The 15,486-nt window shown below is 40.0% G+C and overlaps 1 protein-coding gene across 4 annotated transcripts in view; it reads right to left on the reverse strand.

Annotated features, from left to right (window-relative positions):
- The window catches only part of FANCL (FA complementation group L), a 265,614-nt gene that overhangs the window by 104,364 nt on the left and 145,764 nt on the right, over window positions 1-15,486 (reverse strand). For all 4 annotated transcript variants that reach the window (XM_063918209.1, XM_063918207.1, XM_063918208.1 and 1 more), the window contains one exon: window positions 6,092-6,160. In XM_063918209.1, coding sequence (XP_063774279.1) covers window positions 6,092-6,160 — 69 coding nt within the window. The remainder of the gene's footprint in view (window positions 1-6,091; window positions 6,161-15,486) is intronic.

Below are 15,486 nucleotides of genomic sequence, written 5' to 3' on the forward strand. Positions count from 1 at the left end.
CAGGGCGCCCCACGCAGCCCCGCACCTAAGTACCGCTGAGCCCCCGGAGCGCAGTTAGTACTGCGCTCCTACCCCATCTTCACACCGACACCCCGCTTGCTACGTGGGTCAGTGACTCACTCGCCACAAACTTCAGCTCTGCAAGGGGTGGCGGCATACTGCTGGGGTGAGCGATCCCCTGCGGCAGGGAGCAATCTATCCCCTCAGGAGCTCAGTGTCCAGTCAGCAGAGACAGTGGCTCAGACCCCGAAGGGCTGACACTGCTCCCCCCTCAGTTCCTCAATGCAGGGAGGCTGTTGCCAGCAGCCTCCCTGTAAAATAAAAACCTCTAAAATAAACTTTTCCTAAGAAAACTCTGTAGAGCTCCACTAGCTGTGACTGGCTCCTCCGGGCACATTTTCTAAACTGAGTCTGGTAGGAGGGGCAGAGGGAGAAGCCAGCCCACACTGTTAAACTCCTAAAGTGCCAATGTCTCCTGGTGGACCCGTCTATACCCCGTGGTACTAGTATGGACCCCAGCATCCTCTAGGATGTAAGATATATATATATATATATATATATATATATATCCACCCATTTTGTGTGCTAAAAAAGCCTTCTCTTACAATCTCACAATTGAAGAGCCAACACACAAAAGGTTATTTTCTTTTCTTCTTTTCCCTTTTGCAGCAAAAATGTAAAAGCTGAAATGACACTCCTTTAAGCAAAGCCATCCTTTGACACATTCATTTCAATGAATAATCATAGCTCGTACAATGTCGCGTTAATGATGGCAAAAGGATAGTGTCATTTACAACAATCCTCTTTTCAGGCCTTCATACTTTAGGGCATGTTGGGTTGCACAGCCCCATTAGTCACTTTCAGTCCACATATGCATCACTGTGATGCATGGTCAGAATGTGTGGGCAATTATTCTTGAGGGGGCATGAATATGTCTGCATTCAGCTTTCATGACAAAGCTGCTAAACATTTAATGAATAACAAATTATCCTGTTAATTAAAATAAAATCTACAACTCAAATAAATGAATGCTTTAAAACTTGTCATTGAGAAGCACTTTGCATTTATTTGACTAGCAAAGGAACAGAAGCAGCAGCAGCATCGCCCTTGGTGTTGATTTCTTACCACTCTAAATGTCTCCTCTGAGCCAGAATACACTAGCTGTTCCTGATCATGCTGTGAGACACCTGCACTGGCTAGTAGACTTGTCATGACGCACAAAACCCTACCATCTTCAGCTTGACATTGTGCAAGTTATAATTATTCATCCAAATGAATATGTCACTGCACCAGCGGCAGACCTCTCATCAGAGCAAAAGAAAAATACATCAAAACATTATCAGCCCAGCAGGAAGACAGGGGCCATAAGGAAAATTACCCATTTTTAATATGGATGCCAAAAACAGCATCTATTATTTTTATTTTTTTCTAAGGAAAAAAAAAAAAATCAGACCACAAAACAAAGTTTTGAAGTCCAACATAATTAACTAAACCATGATACAGACAAAAGGGTGGCGATAAATAGAATGGGGGGAACATAAATCAGTCATGCCCTCTCACTCTTCCTTTCAAGTTATATAGATTATATATTTCCCATAGTAATCTTGAAATCTAGCATCTAATGTCTGCTCATTCAATACACTTTCTTTTAGCAAACAAATGTTAGCAGGCTTTCAAGTACTTGTAGAGTGAGAGTAAAGAATGACTGCAAATTAATAAAAGCAAAAATAAAATAAAAAAGTGTATACATTAAAGCGCCTTTATTATTAGAAAAGACGCAGTATGAAGGAAAAACGTAGAACTTTTACATCCAAGTAGATTGCCTTTAATTATAAAATGCAACCCAATAAGTTTGGCGACCCACCGAATTACGAAGCACCAAAATCATGAAATATTTCAGCATGCACCAAATATAGAATATATAGGGGATGGGGCTCTAGATTGCACACCCTAGCTGCTTGTAATGAGAGGGGCTACCTTGCTGAGATTCGTAGTACTACGCATAGAAAAAAAGCGGATGCAGGTGCACTGAGCAATCATTACTACTCAAAATTGAAATATATACACAATTAATTATCATATAAGAGGGCGTTAGCATAAATTTGGCCAAAGATTTGAGCCTGCCCACCAACGTCAAGTTCACCTCTTTATTAGGCAAGTCCCTAACATTCTGCAACAAATATTATCTATAGTCATCTCCCCAATTATATACAGACAATAATACATACCATTTACAAAAAGAGAAAACCTAATTCCACGTGTGCCTGTTTGTATAGGATTAACGATTAATATGGGCTGACTCAAAGGTGCATGCAATGTTGGACACAGTGGTGTGATTTTTTTTTTTGCCACTGTGAATGCGCCAAATATGCTCTGCGAATGCACAGTGAATGATTAGATTATGAGCATACAGAGGATTTATTCACAAAGTGACAGGTTGTCAGCATTTAGCCTACTCGTGCACAGCTGCAGAGGCCTCAGTGTCTTAAGAGAACACTCTGTCTGAGATAGCATAGGGTTTCTTAGAAGTCTGATTGTCCAATCGATGTGCACCCGATGTTCCTGCTTATGTACTGTATATGAACAGCGGATGTGAGACTCCAGCAGTGGGTTTCTCTGTGCAAAAGATGGCATCTGAGTCATTAGCATATTTTTGAAAGCCCACGAAATTGCAGCTGTGGATGCAACTGCGTGCATCTCTGACCCGGGAAAATATCAATATGGTAGACACTGTGATTGTGACTAACTGTACACAAGAGGACATCTAGTACTAGCGCTATAGAAATACATGTTAAGTAGTGTAAAAATGTTGCCCCTCTGGGAAGATTGGGATGCTCATGGTGAATGCGGGTTAGCTGCAGTAATGCACCTTATATCGTGTCCAACTGTAAAAACACAATTTTAAGTTGTTGGATGGGTTAAATAAATGTGTAACATCAAGTAGAAATTGCACACTTGAAGTTCCCAACTTTATTGCTGCCCAACAAAACAACTTCATTTACTATCATTCTTACTGGTAACGGATATTAAGTAAATACTTTGTACCATTGACAAGTACTTTCTAAGGGACTTTGAAGTAACAGTCTTTTTTCTGGTTGATCTGCATATTACATTAGTCTCATTGCCCGTAGTGCATGTGGAGGCTCTTTCCACAGGCAGAGAACACACAGCATGTTACTGAAAGATGGTTATATAGTGGAATTTGTTTAAAAATATGAACCATCCATTTGCATTTTCCCCACCTTGCTAGTGACCCTCACATAATTGAAAATTTATGCCTTATTTGCAGAAATTCTATTGTGGTATTTTACATGGCAAACTAAGTATATGTACAGGTAGATCCGTGTCTATGCGGAGCACTGAGACTGCTGTCTTTTCTGCTCTGTGTATGATGGAAGTTACATCTTTAGCGCTCCAGAATGGAATGCAAGAAGCGAATTAACCCATTCACACCAACTAAGCGGATTATTTATTTATTTATTTATTAACAGTTTCTTATATAGCGCAGCATATTCCGTTGCGCTTTACAATTAGAACAACAGTAATAGAACAAAACTGGGTAAAAACAGACAGACAGAGGTAGGAAGGCCCTGCTCGCAAGCTTACAATCTATAGGGAAATAGGCATAGATACACAAGGATTGATGCTAACTATTGCATAATGGTCCACCAGATTGCTAGGTTCTAATGGGTTGTATGATGATACCCCACAAAGTTATCCAAGTGTCAGGAGGGTGTGAGACTAAAGAAAGACAAGATATGTGATGTTATGAATATTCTACAGAGGATGTAATTAGATAGGGAAGCACTGAAGGTTATGTGGGTGGGTCTGGAATTTGATAGGCTTGTCTGAAGAGATGAGTTTTCAGGGAACATTTAAAGGTTTGGAGACTAGAGGCGAGTCTTACTGTGCGTGGGAGGGCATTCCACAGAGTGGGTGAAGCCCGGATAAAGTCCTGTAATTTTGAGTGTGAACAAGTAATGCGTGTGGATGAGAGACGTAGATCTTGTGCAGAGCGGAGAGGTCGGGTAGGGAGATATTTTGAGATGAGTGAAGAGATGTATGTTGGTGCAGTTTGGTTAATAGCCTTGTATGTGAGTAAAAGTATTTTATATTTAATACGGTAGAATACCGGTAACCAATGGAGGGACTGACAGAGCGGATCTGCAGACGATGAACGTCTGGCAAGGAAGATTAGCCTCGCAGCTGCATTCAAAATGGATTGTAGTGGTGAGAGCCTATGTTTGGGAAGACCGGTCAGGAGACTATTACAATAATCAATGCGGGAGATAATGAGAGCATGGATTAGAGTTTTTGCTGTGTCTTGTGTAAGATAAGGGCGTATTTTGGATATGTTTCTTAGATGTATGTAACATGATCTTGAGACAGATTGAATGTGGGTAACAAAGGACAGTTCAGAGTCAAGAATGACACCTAGGCAGCGAGCTTGTGGGGTAGAGGTGATTGCAGAGTTCTCAACAGTGATAGAGATATCAGGTTGGAAACTACTATTGGCCGGTGGAAATATAATTAATTCTGTTTTGGAAATATTAAGTTTGAGGTGGCGAGATGTCATCCAAGATGAAATGGCAGAAAGGCATTCAGTGACACGGCCCAATACAGATGGTGACAAATCAGGGGAGGATAGGTAGATTTGAGTATCATCCGCATACAGATGGTACTGAAATCCGAAAGAGTTGATTAGTTTGCCAAGAGATGTGGTATAGATAGAGAAAAGCAGAGGACCTAGGACTGAGCCTTGCGGTACTCCAACTGAGAGAGGTAGCGAAGGAGAGGTGGAATCAGAGAAACGAACACTGAAGGAGCGATTAGATAGGTAGGATGAGAACCAAGAAAGGGCTGTGTCCTAAATACCTAGGGATTGTAGTGTTTGTATGAGAAGAGAGTGGTCAACAGTGTCAAAAGCAGCAGAGAGATCAAGGAGAATAAGGAGAGAGAAATGTCCTTTAGATTTAGCAGTGACCAAATCATTCACAACCTTAGTCAGTGCTGTCTTTGTGGAGTGTTGGGCACGAAATCCTGACTGAAGTGGGTCCAGTAGGCTGTGTGAGTTAAGAAAGTGTGTGAGGCGAGTGTAGGCAAGTCTCTCCAGTAGCTTGGAGGGGCATGGGAGCTGAGAGATGGGACGGTAGTTAGAGAGAGAGTTCAGGTCAGAGTTTTGTTTTTTCAGAATGGGAGTAATCACTGCATGCTTGTATAGAGAAGGAAAGATACCAGTAGACAGGGGGAGATGTGGTCAGATTACGCATGCGGAGAAGGCAGGCAGCAGAAATGCAATTATGAAGGCAAATTAGTATGTACGCATAGGGGTTTTTTACAATGAGGCAATTTTTCAAAGCCCCAGCACGTTTGAAAGCATCAGCCTATGGATTTAAAGGGACAATTATATTCAATACAAAACCAAAAGTGTTTTGCGTTAAATAAAATTGCCCCTTTAAATCCAGCATCCAAAACCACGGAGCATTTTTAAAATGTACCACATGATAGATTTAGCCCACATAATATAATGGATTTCATTTTACATGTAGAGTATATGCATGCTTTGCTCTTGCATTAAAAACACAAGCTAGTTGCTGCATTTAAATGCCAGTGGGAAAGCAGCCCTAAGCTTGAAGGATCTTCTTTCTTGATCTCAAATAATTCTCTCCTCATTACCCGCATTGATGCCCTGATTGCTATGGGCTTAGCCATGACGGCAGGGAATGTAGTATGTTGAATATATTCCCTCATTCTGTATTTCACTGCCTGGAGGGTTGTAGCAGGGACAAAAGTGGAGGCGCACACAGCAATGATCTACATATGAGTCACTTAGGGGGACATTTACTAAGCAGTGATAAGAGCGGAGAAGTGAGCCAGTGGAGAAGTTGCCCATGGCAACCTATCAGCACTGAAGTAACATCTATAATTTGCATACCATAAAATGATACAGAGCTGCTGATTGGTTGATGGGGCAATTTCTCCACTGGCTCACTTCTCCACTCTTATCACTGCTTAGTAAATGTCCCCCTAACTGCTGTACTCCCCCCCCCAAGGAGATTAAATACAAAATAAATAAGTAGAGGGTCCTTACTTGTGGTGTCCATGAGATGGAAAATGGTACTGGTAAGTCTACGCTGCAATCCGGAGCCTTATATGGGTACTAAAATGATAAAATTATAGTTTAATAACAGCACAAATAAGAAATGATGGTTAAAAGTAATAAAACAACATGACATTATAATAAAACAGTATCAAGAGCAGCTACAAAACCAAGTGAGGAGTAAGCTTAACGTGTAGGTAAAGGGAGACTTGTAACTAATGAATAAATCTGATCAGTTTCTCCATATTATTTCTGTGTATTCATATAAAAGCTCAGTATTTCTGGGAAATCAACAGGGATGTTTAACAGCAATTCCAAAACACAATTCCCTGTTGTGCTTGTAATGTTTACCTTTGTATATTACAATTCTTCCCCAACCCCATATTTGGCTTTGAACATTGTGGGCTTGATTCAGAGTCGGATACCTCTGCAGCCACTTTTCTGTTTGGCAGCCCATTCACTTCTCTATGCTAATAGGATAATCTGCCTCTGTATGATAAAAATCTGTGCATGATTTTCTGTCCGCAGCCATCTGCAGTAGTAGTACAGATGTGTCCTTTTATAACGTTGCCCCATTGCGTACGCATCACTGCATGCGAGACACTCGTATCAGCAATCTATATGCTCTACATGGTAAAACCACTGGTGCGAGCATATGCAGCCTGCACGGCATTGCATTACCACGATGCGTGCACCTATGCATACGCATCATGGCAATGTAGTATAAGGACACATCTTTATCTGGGCTTGCACCAACCCATTGCTGGGTGCAAACAATACAGATAATACAGACATCCTATCTTCACCCGCACGCTGCCATAGAACAAGGAGGTTGACTTACACACTGTCACATGACACTTCTACGAGACGGAACAGTGCAATGGTCACCTCCTAGAAACGTACAATTCACTTTAGGCTCCATGAATTTGAGATACAGCTTGCCCAGCACTATTTGCTAGTACAGCTGCAACATGGTGCGCAAATCCTGTTTTCACTCTCTTGCACATACGCAACTGACTCCCGCGAGTTGTGTCTGTAGCTGCAGATTCCTCCCACCCAGAATCAAACCCTACGTTTTAATTGTTATATAGGTGTGTTTGCAGATGAAACCTTTGAAGCTGGCATGCTGGGTCATTTATGCAAGAGAAAAATAAATGAAAGCAAACACATATTTCTTCGTCCAATTGCTTTATCAGGAAAAAAAATTCCGCTTTTTACAGCCACTTTATAATTTTCAATATTTTTTTCTCTATCTCAAGCACAATAAACCAGTAACAACAATGAAAGAAAAACGCCCGACCTTAGCATCAACCTGGAACAAGGCCAAGATTTGATATGTGACTCATCCGTACATTTGTTGCAATACGTACCAATATAGCTTATTGTTTCGGCACATTAAAATAAGAGTGTTCTTATCCCTTCACACCAAATGTAGGATTACACTCACACCACCAGAAATAGTCTTTGCCCTCGTTTCATTTATCTTCTCCTGGGCACAGATAAAAGCTGAAAAATTGAACTACTTAGCTTTGTGAGCTTAGGGAAGTCTGAGTGGCTAGAGGCAAGAATGGGTATTATTAAAAAGTCACAAACAGTTCAGAAAACCCAGGTTTAAATAATGAGGACCTCTGTGTTAACGCTGGCATTTTAGCTTCTTCATTTAATGTACCAGCTGTTTCTTTATACGCTGTTAAAAAGTGCACAAACTAAGCAGTAAAAATGTTGCTTTCTTTATACCTGAGTCTTAATGCTGATGAGAATGTCGCATTTACCAGTAAAAACAAGCAACATTAGATTGCTGAAAGGATTAAAAAAAGAAGAGGCAAGCAAGCATTGTCTACTGCGGGGGAAGGAAGAGCTCTGTTTCACCAACTTAATGATGTACGGTAAAATTAGAGAGATACCTTCCAAGGAAGAAGGCACATAGTAATCACCTTTATAGCAGTGCTTAACAGACTAGTAAGTGAAACAGTAATTTCGCCAACTGTGAAATGGCTTTAAAAGAAAACAATTCTTCAGACAATTTACTTAATAACTTAAGCTCCGAGAAGTTACAGTAGTCCTTACTAACGACAGTACAAATTCATTAAAATAACCACTTATATATGTATGAAATAAGCAGAACATTTACTGAGGCTCTTAATGCGTCTGTGAAATTCGTGTGCAAGAGATTAATAGTTTAGGCATGAGGATTTTTAATTAATTGGTCTGAATATATATACGCAAATAGAAGGAACAACTTCTTACTGAAACCAAAAAAAGAAAATCCATTTTATTAAAGTAATAAGTATTAACTGAATATAAAGTTTTAATATTTTGTGTAAAACTCTGTATCGTGGAACTTTGCAATGTATTTCTCTACATTAAGGCCTCGTTCACACAAACGTGCTGGGAAATGATTAGTAAAAACGCATGAAATCTTTTGTGCACTTGGTGACTTGTTTTTAACATGTTTTCCATGTGTTGTGCTTTTAGTAATATATTATATAAATGTATTGTACTGAGAAATAGGTCATGTCACATTCTAAAAATATAAACGCAGAGTTAAAATATCAGAACACAATGGTGGGAACAGTACTATTGACTAACTTTAATACACTTTTTATATATCTCTTAATGTGTGAAAAGCATAAAAAAACAGCAAATGCGAACATATCTTAAAGGTTATTTACAATATTAAAAAAATAGTACACAACATCACTGTGTACAGGTATATGCTTCTGTTTTGCATCTGCTTTGACACAAGTAAAGCCTTTCATTAAACAACATGCGTATATTTTGTATGTGTAATAATGGAAGCTGCTCAATTAAATTAGTAATACCTCTCAGGTGCTGAAAAGGAGGGGTTGTTCTAAACTAGAAAGATACACAAAACAGAACATTTACTGACGTTCTTAATGGTTCTGTGACCTGCATTTGGAAAGCATGCTGGTTCCTGTAGTGCCATTTGGAGGACCTAGAGGTGACTCCTGGTAAGCTGGCTCTCAATTTAGCTAGATTTTTGTAAGTGCTATTATCATGTAGCCTTACAGTAGACAATTATATGGCTCAGAGTGGTTACTGTTATCATGCAGTGTTAGGGACCTCCAGTATAGCAGATGCCTTGGCGTCAGCCTCCCTGGAGGTTTGATAATATTTTTGCAAATATATGTAACTAAGATTTTGAATTATCTACTACCATATAGTTTTTCAAATGTTACTGCTAATGTCCCCCCTATATGTATATTAGATTTGATTGTCTTTCTAGCCTAGAATGAGTAGCACATAAATCTTATATCTTTACTGAATTTGTAATATGTGGATATCAGCGATCTAGCCTATTTACTTAATGAGTTGTACTTTGAGTCTACACATTATTATTATTATTATTATTATTGTTGTGAGTCCACTTACTCTACACAACAAATGTGAGTCGACTTACCTACTCTGAGTAACCTGGGACACTTATAAGTTAATTCTGCATTATGAATGCTGCAAGACCATTAAACTTCATCTGCAACTACTCATATTTATGTTTTTAGCTTGCCACAAGCATCGAATTTCTCGCCTGTACTGATGTAATATAGCTTTTACATATTTTTTAAGTCCTCTCTGAATTACCATTGATTTTCCCCTACTCTCACCTCTCTCAATTTTGACAGCCTATTTTAAAACTCAGTTTATTCAATCTTATAATCTTCACTTTAAATTTCGCTTGTAACTCTGGGGTCATTCAGATCTGATCGCTGGGCTGCGATTTTTGCTGTCCTGCGTTCAGATATTCGCCGCCTACAGGGGGAGTGTATTTTCGCAGTGCCAGTGTGCGATCCCATGTTTAAGCAGAGCTTCAAAAATCCAGTGGGCAGTCTGTGCGCAGCCCAGGACTTACACCTCCAGTGCGTTCACATCAGGCTGATCAGGGCTGGAGCTCACGTCAGACACCATCCCTGAAAACACTTGTGTACGTCTGCATTTTCCCTGACACTCCCAGTAAATGAAACTGGATTTGTTGTGGGGGAAATAGCGCACTGAGCTACCTTTCTATTGGTATGTTAAGTATAAAAACCGGAATATGAAGATAATATTGTTAAAGATATAGTGATACCCGTTACCTATGAGGGAAATTATGTCCTAACTCCTCAAATTGACAAAAAACCCGGCGGTGCTCCCCTGAGTTGTAAAGAACAAATAAATTGGTATAAGAAAGAGAAGACAACTCCTTTTTATGGGGCACTCATATGAGTGCCCCATAAAAAGGAGTTGTCTTCTCTTTCTTATACCAATTTACTCCCAGTAAATGGTCAGTTACCACCCATAAACGGCTTCCTCCTGTCAATCACCTTGCGAATGCCCGTGCAAACTGATTTTTCTGCACCATCTCGCCGCTGACCAGCGATGCACTTTGTTGTTGTCTGACGTGCGTGCGCATTGCGGTGCATACACATGTGCATTTAGTACCTGATCGCCTGATGTGAGAAAACGCACATCAGCGATCAGATTTGAATGACCCCTCTGTCATCTAACATACACATTTACCAACACTTTACCTAAACTCCTGCAATTCTACTGTTCTGTCTCTATCATACAGTCTCCACTCCTATTTTTAATATATATATTTTTTAACTTATTTACGTCACCCACACTATGTCCACGTTGACCTGGTCTATAGGTCAACATGGTCACTAGGTCAACATGTACTAGGTCAACATGACTTCTTTTTTTTTTTATACATTTTTTTAACTTTTACATACTTCACGATCCACGGGGACTACGATTGGGAATAGTAACCTTGTCCGCTGCGAAGGGACACGGTGTACTAATTGGTGTTCCCGGTCACTGTAAGAAGAAAATGACACCCAATTTTTTTTTTATTAAAAACTCATGTCGGCCTTGTTCACTTCGACCTAAAGACAGTGTCGGCCTATTTCAGGTGTCGACCAATAGTGGTCAACCTAATGATTGTCGAACTACTGTAAGTGTGGTAGACCCTATGAGCCACACTCCTTCTACTCTCTCCCCTCTTCTGTTTACCATCCACCCCTCTGCTTTCCTTCCTGTCACCACATTCTCAGTCACTTCTGCCCCACTATGGTCCTACTACCCCACCACTCTGCCCAGCTCACTCCCTACTTTCCCTGTCATTTCACCTTAACCCTATCTGCATCACACTGCAATTTCCCCTCCTAGCATAGACGCATAGAAGCCGCACCAACACTATTGCCGCTTTATCCCTGCCATCCAAAATTAATCTCATCTCAACTCCACAGCAACCCTGATAATGACATTTGCATCTCTTCCACAAACTCACCCCCCCCCCCTATCCTGTGCCCTATGGAATGCCAGATCTGTTTGTAACAAACTGGTCCCCACCCATGACCTCCAACTCCTTGCATCTCTCAGCCATTACTGAAACATGGAGTACTTAGGGGCCTCACATTCTCCCCCCCCCCCCCCCCACACACACACACACCCGGGGGTCGCCAAAGCGGTGGTGTTGGGGTCCTTTTAACATATGGCTACTCCTACCAACTCATGCCCCTAGATCCGTCACTTACATTCTCTACATTTAAGGTGCATGCTATCCGCCTCTTCCACCTGTTCATCTTAGAGTAGCTGTCATTTTCCGCCCCCCTAGCATTCCCTCCAAATACCTTGACAACATCCCTCTCTTCTGGCATTCCCTCCATTACTTTAGGTGACTTCAACATTCCAATCAATATCCCCACAAAATCCTCTGCCTCTAAACTACTTAACCTTACATCTTCGCTTGGTCTCTCCCAGTAGACCACCTCCCCCTCCCATGTGAATGGGAGCTAATGGGTCTGGTCTTCACTCACTGCTGTGATATTTCTGATTTCTGCAACTCCCCACTTCCCCTCTCAGACCATCTGATCTCCTTTAACTTATCTCTCTCTGCTATTCCATCTCTACCTACTAAGGCTACATCACTAAACTTAACATTGAGGCTATTGACACCACTTCCCTATCCTGCGAGCTGGACTTGGTTCTCTCTCCTATACAGTTTCTTTCATGCCCTGAACAAGCCACATCCCTATACAATGCTTCCCTTACTTCTGCTCTGGGCTCTGTCGCTCCACCAACCACTATTCACCCTCGCAGATCAACACCTCAACCCTGGCACACCAAATGCACAAGCTATCTGCAAAATGCTCATGTACTGCTGAGCGACAGTGGAGGAAATCACGCTCTAAGGCTGACTACTTCCATTTCAACCTTATGCTCTCATCCTTCAGTGCTGCCTTTTCCCTCGCTAAACAGTTATACTTGAAGACCCTCATCCCCTCCCAGTCTTCAAATCCCCGATGCCACTTTGCCACTCTCAATTCCCTCCTCTGCCCACCCCCACCTAGTCTCCCCTCCTCACTCTCTGCTCTTGACTTTGCCACTAACTTCAAATCCAAAATTGACTCCATACAGTACGTTAGGACATCACATGCCACCAATCAGCAACCAGCCACCTCCTTTCCCTTACCACCCTTCCCCATCCCTCTTACCAACTCTGACATCTTTCTCCCTTGCATCTGGTGAGGAAGTCATGACCCTTATCTGTTCCTCACCCCCTTCCACCTCCCCACTTGACCCTATCCCTTCCCGCCACCTTCGCTACCTCTTTCTCGCTGCCTGTTCCTATCTTGTCCACCTCCTCAATCTCTCCCTCTCATCAGGCACTGTCCCTCCACTCTGCCTTCAAGAACGCACTCGTCTCCCCTATTCTTAAAACATCTACCCTTGATCCACGCTCTCTCTACAACTATCGACCTCTCTCTCTCCTCCCTTATTGATTTATGGAATCATATTTATGAATATTAATATTTAATATATCATATATGGTATTTAATATATGGATATATTTCAATTAATATGCATTTATCATATATATCTGCAAATATATTATGTCAGGCTTACAAACTAATTGGCTGATACATATATGCAGTCCTTATACATATGACTTATGAAGTTATTAAGTTAAGATTCCTTAAAGAGAGTTCAAGCTTGAATATTACCGCTCTTTTTATATGATTCTTTATTTACAGGCAGATCAAATCGTACAGAATAAGATATACACAGTAGTGATATATATACTAATTATAATTATATATGCTTCCTTCGTTACATAACATAAAACAACATGACATAAGTTTCACAAACAGTTTCAATTGCTAACATAAAATGTATACTTGCAAGTTAAAGATTGCCATCCCAAGAATCATTCCTTCTGCATGTTCTCCATGACTTCTCCTCCTGACTGACTTCCTTCCTTCTCCTTCTTCTTCTCCCTCTCCCTCTTCCTTCTAACTCCTAACTACAAGTCTGGTCCTTTTATCTCATATTTTACCAATTCAAACTATCATATTCTCATAGTTTCCAATGGAATAGGTAATTATAGGTTTGTCAGATTCCAAGGTGTAATAAAACAAACATTGAACTGGGCTGTCGTGTCCTGTTCACGGAGGCATGGTGTCATAAAAGTGTGGTGTCCACACTGCCTTAAGCAAGTATAGTATTGTAAAATCTGGAATGTCTTTTCATCCAAAGTTCTGTTGTATTGACAAGTTTTCCTGGGGTCGGTTACACAATGTTTTATCAATGGATGTGATCTCTTTTCATAGTAGTTAATTTATACTCCCTAGCTTTTAACCTTCACTGGACAATAGACAAACCAGTAGATTCTGATCTACTGTAAGCACACCTGTGAATTCCAATGACCAACAGAGCTCTGTCACATACCTATTATCATTTATGGCCTAATACCTTTTCTCTACAATGACTCTTGATCTTACTGTAACCTCTCTGGCCTTATTTATGACTAGAGCAGAATAAACCTGTTCCCTACACTATTTTTTACCATCTTGCTGTAAAACACAAATATACAGTATATCTATATAAACACATACACAAACCTAATCTCTTAAATCAGCTAAACATTACCTCATACATTCAAACTTATTTCATATCTATTCCTTACTATATATATCCAGTATACTGTCCACTATGGTAACATCGCCTATTTATAATGAATTATATTTTGATTCAGACAATATCCATTGCCCTAATATTATACTAAGTGCAGACAATTACCTATAAGGCAACAGTCGCCCCCTTGTGGCCATGAGAAATTCTTTTGATTGGCCACACATTAAACTAGCGTAATTGCTTCCAAATACATTTCAAAATATTCCTTCAAACATAACTTTCGTTGTAACCATAATATATACCATAAGTGTAATAATAATAACCATTATGATTTTAAAAATCTCTAAAAATTCTTAGCTTACCTAACCTTATTCTACTTTTAACTAAAGCAGACAAAACTGAGGTTTTTATTCAGTATTCATGAGGAAAACTAATTTCTACAGACATTTGGAATACCATAGCCCAATTGTAGACCTTTTTTCTGTATCTGGATCAGTACGTTTGGACATTTTTGCTGTTCTTGTATGTAGCAATTTACTGGGATAAGACTGTCATCTGCGTGGTTTGCTTGCAATTGGAGATGCCTTGCGTTTGCATTATGGCCTTGCGTTTGCAACATTTGCACCATTACTAGAAGTAGAATTCTTCGTAGCAGCTGCTCCTTTGCTTGCCATTTCGCTGTTTGAGGCAGAGGGCTGTGTACGTCGAGTGCTGTGTCTTGAACATTCAGTACTTGTGACGACCCTCAGTAATAGTAATAGTCTTTATACAGTCTTTAGCAGTTCTGTTTCCTTTGCGTTTATCCAATGCCGCAGTTGTGACCAGTGTCCATATTGCTTTTGCACAAACAGGTTGTGATTTTGAATAGAACAGGCATATATGAAACAGTCTTTTTTTTTTTTTTTCTTTCTTTCTTTCTTTCTTTCCTTGCTTGTTAATAGTAGGTCTTAATTGTCTTCGGGCAATAGTACCACAAATGGCTGTGAGTAGTACACCTACTCTGTTCTGTATTTCCTCACTGAATAAATTACCATGCAGTCTTAAATCTCCTTATTCTACCTTGTACCTATTTATACATCTCAATCTTACATAAACTTATACCAGTTTAACCCATATAAAGGCGTTTTCTATCCTACCTATATTTTGACTAATAATTATTTAAAATGCTTTTGATGTGTATATAGTAACATCCTATCAATACAATAAATGAATATAATTTTGCTTCAAACAGATATTAAATATCATTTAGGAATGGCTTTAAATATATCTAATTCCATCCAATATTATTTTATATGCAGCCATGTGCATATACAGTGACCCTGTTATGCTACAAATAATTATCTTAGACTTGTGACAGTCTTTATTAAGAGAATTATTCATCCCACTTAATAATCTCGGCCCAATTTGTTATAACGCGGTATACCATCCTGTATTAGATATTTAATTACTTTTGAAGCTTTTACGAAGGAAGC

The sequence above is a fragment of the Pseudophryne corroboree genome, chromosome 4 (assembly GCF_028390025.1).
Source record: "Pseudophryne corroboree isolate aPseCor3 chromosome 4, aPseCor3.hap2, whole genome shotgun sequence".
In the NCBI taxonomy this organism is placed as follows: domain Eukaryota; kingdom Metazoa; phylum Chordata; class Amphibia; order Anura; family Myobatrachidae; genus Pseudophryne; species Pseudophryne corroboree.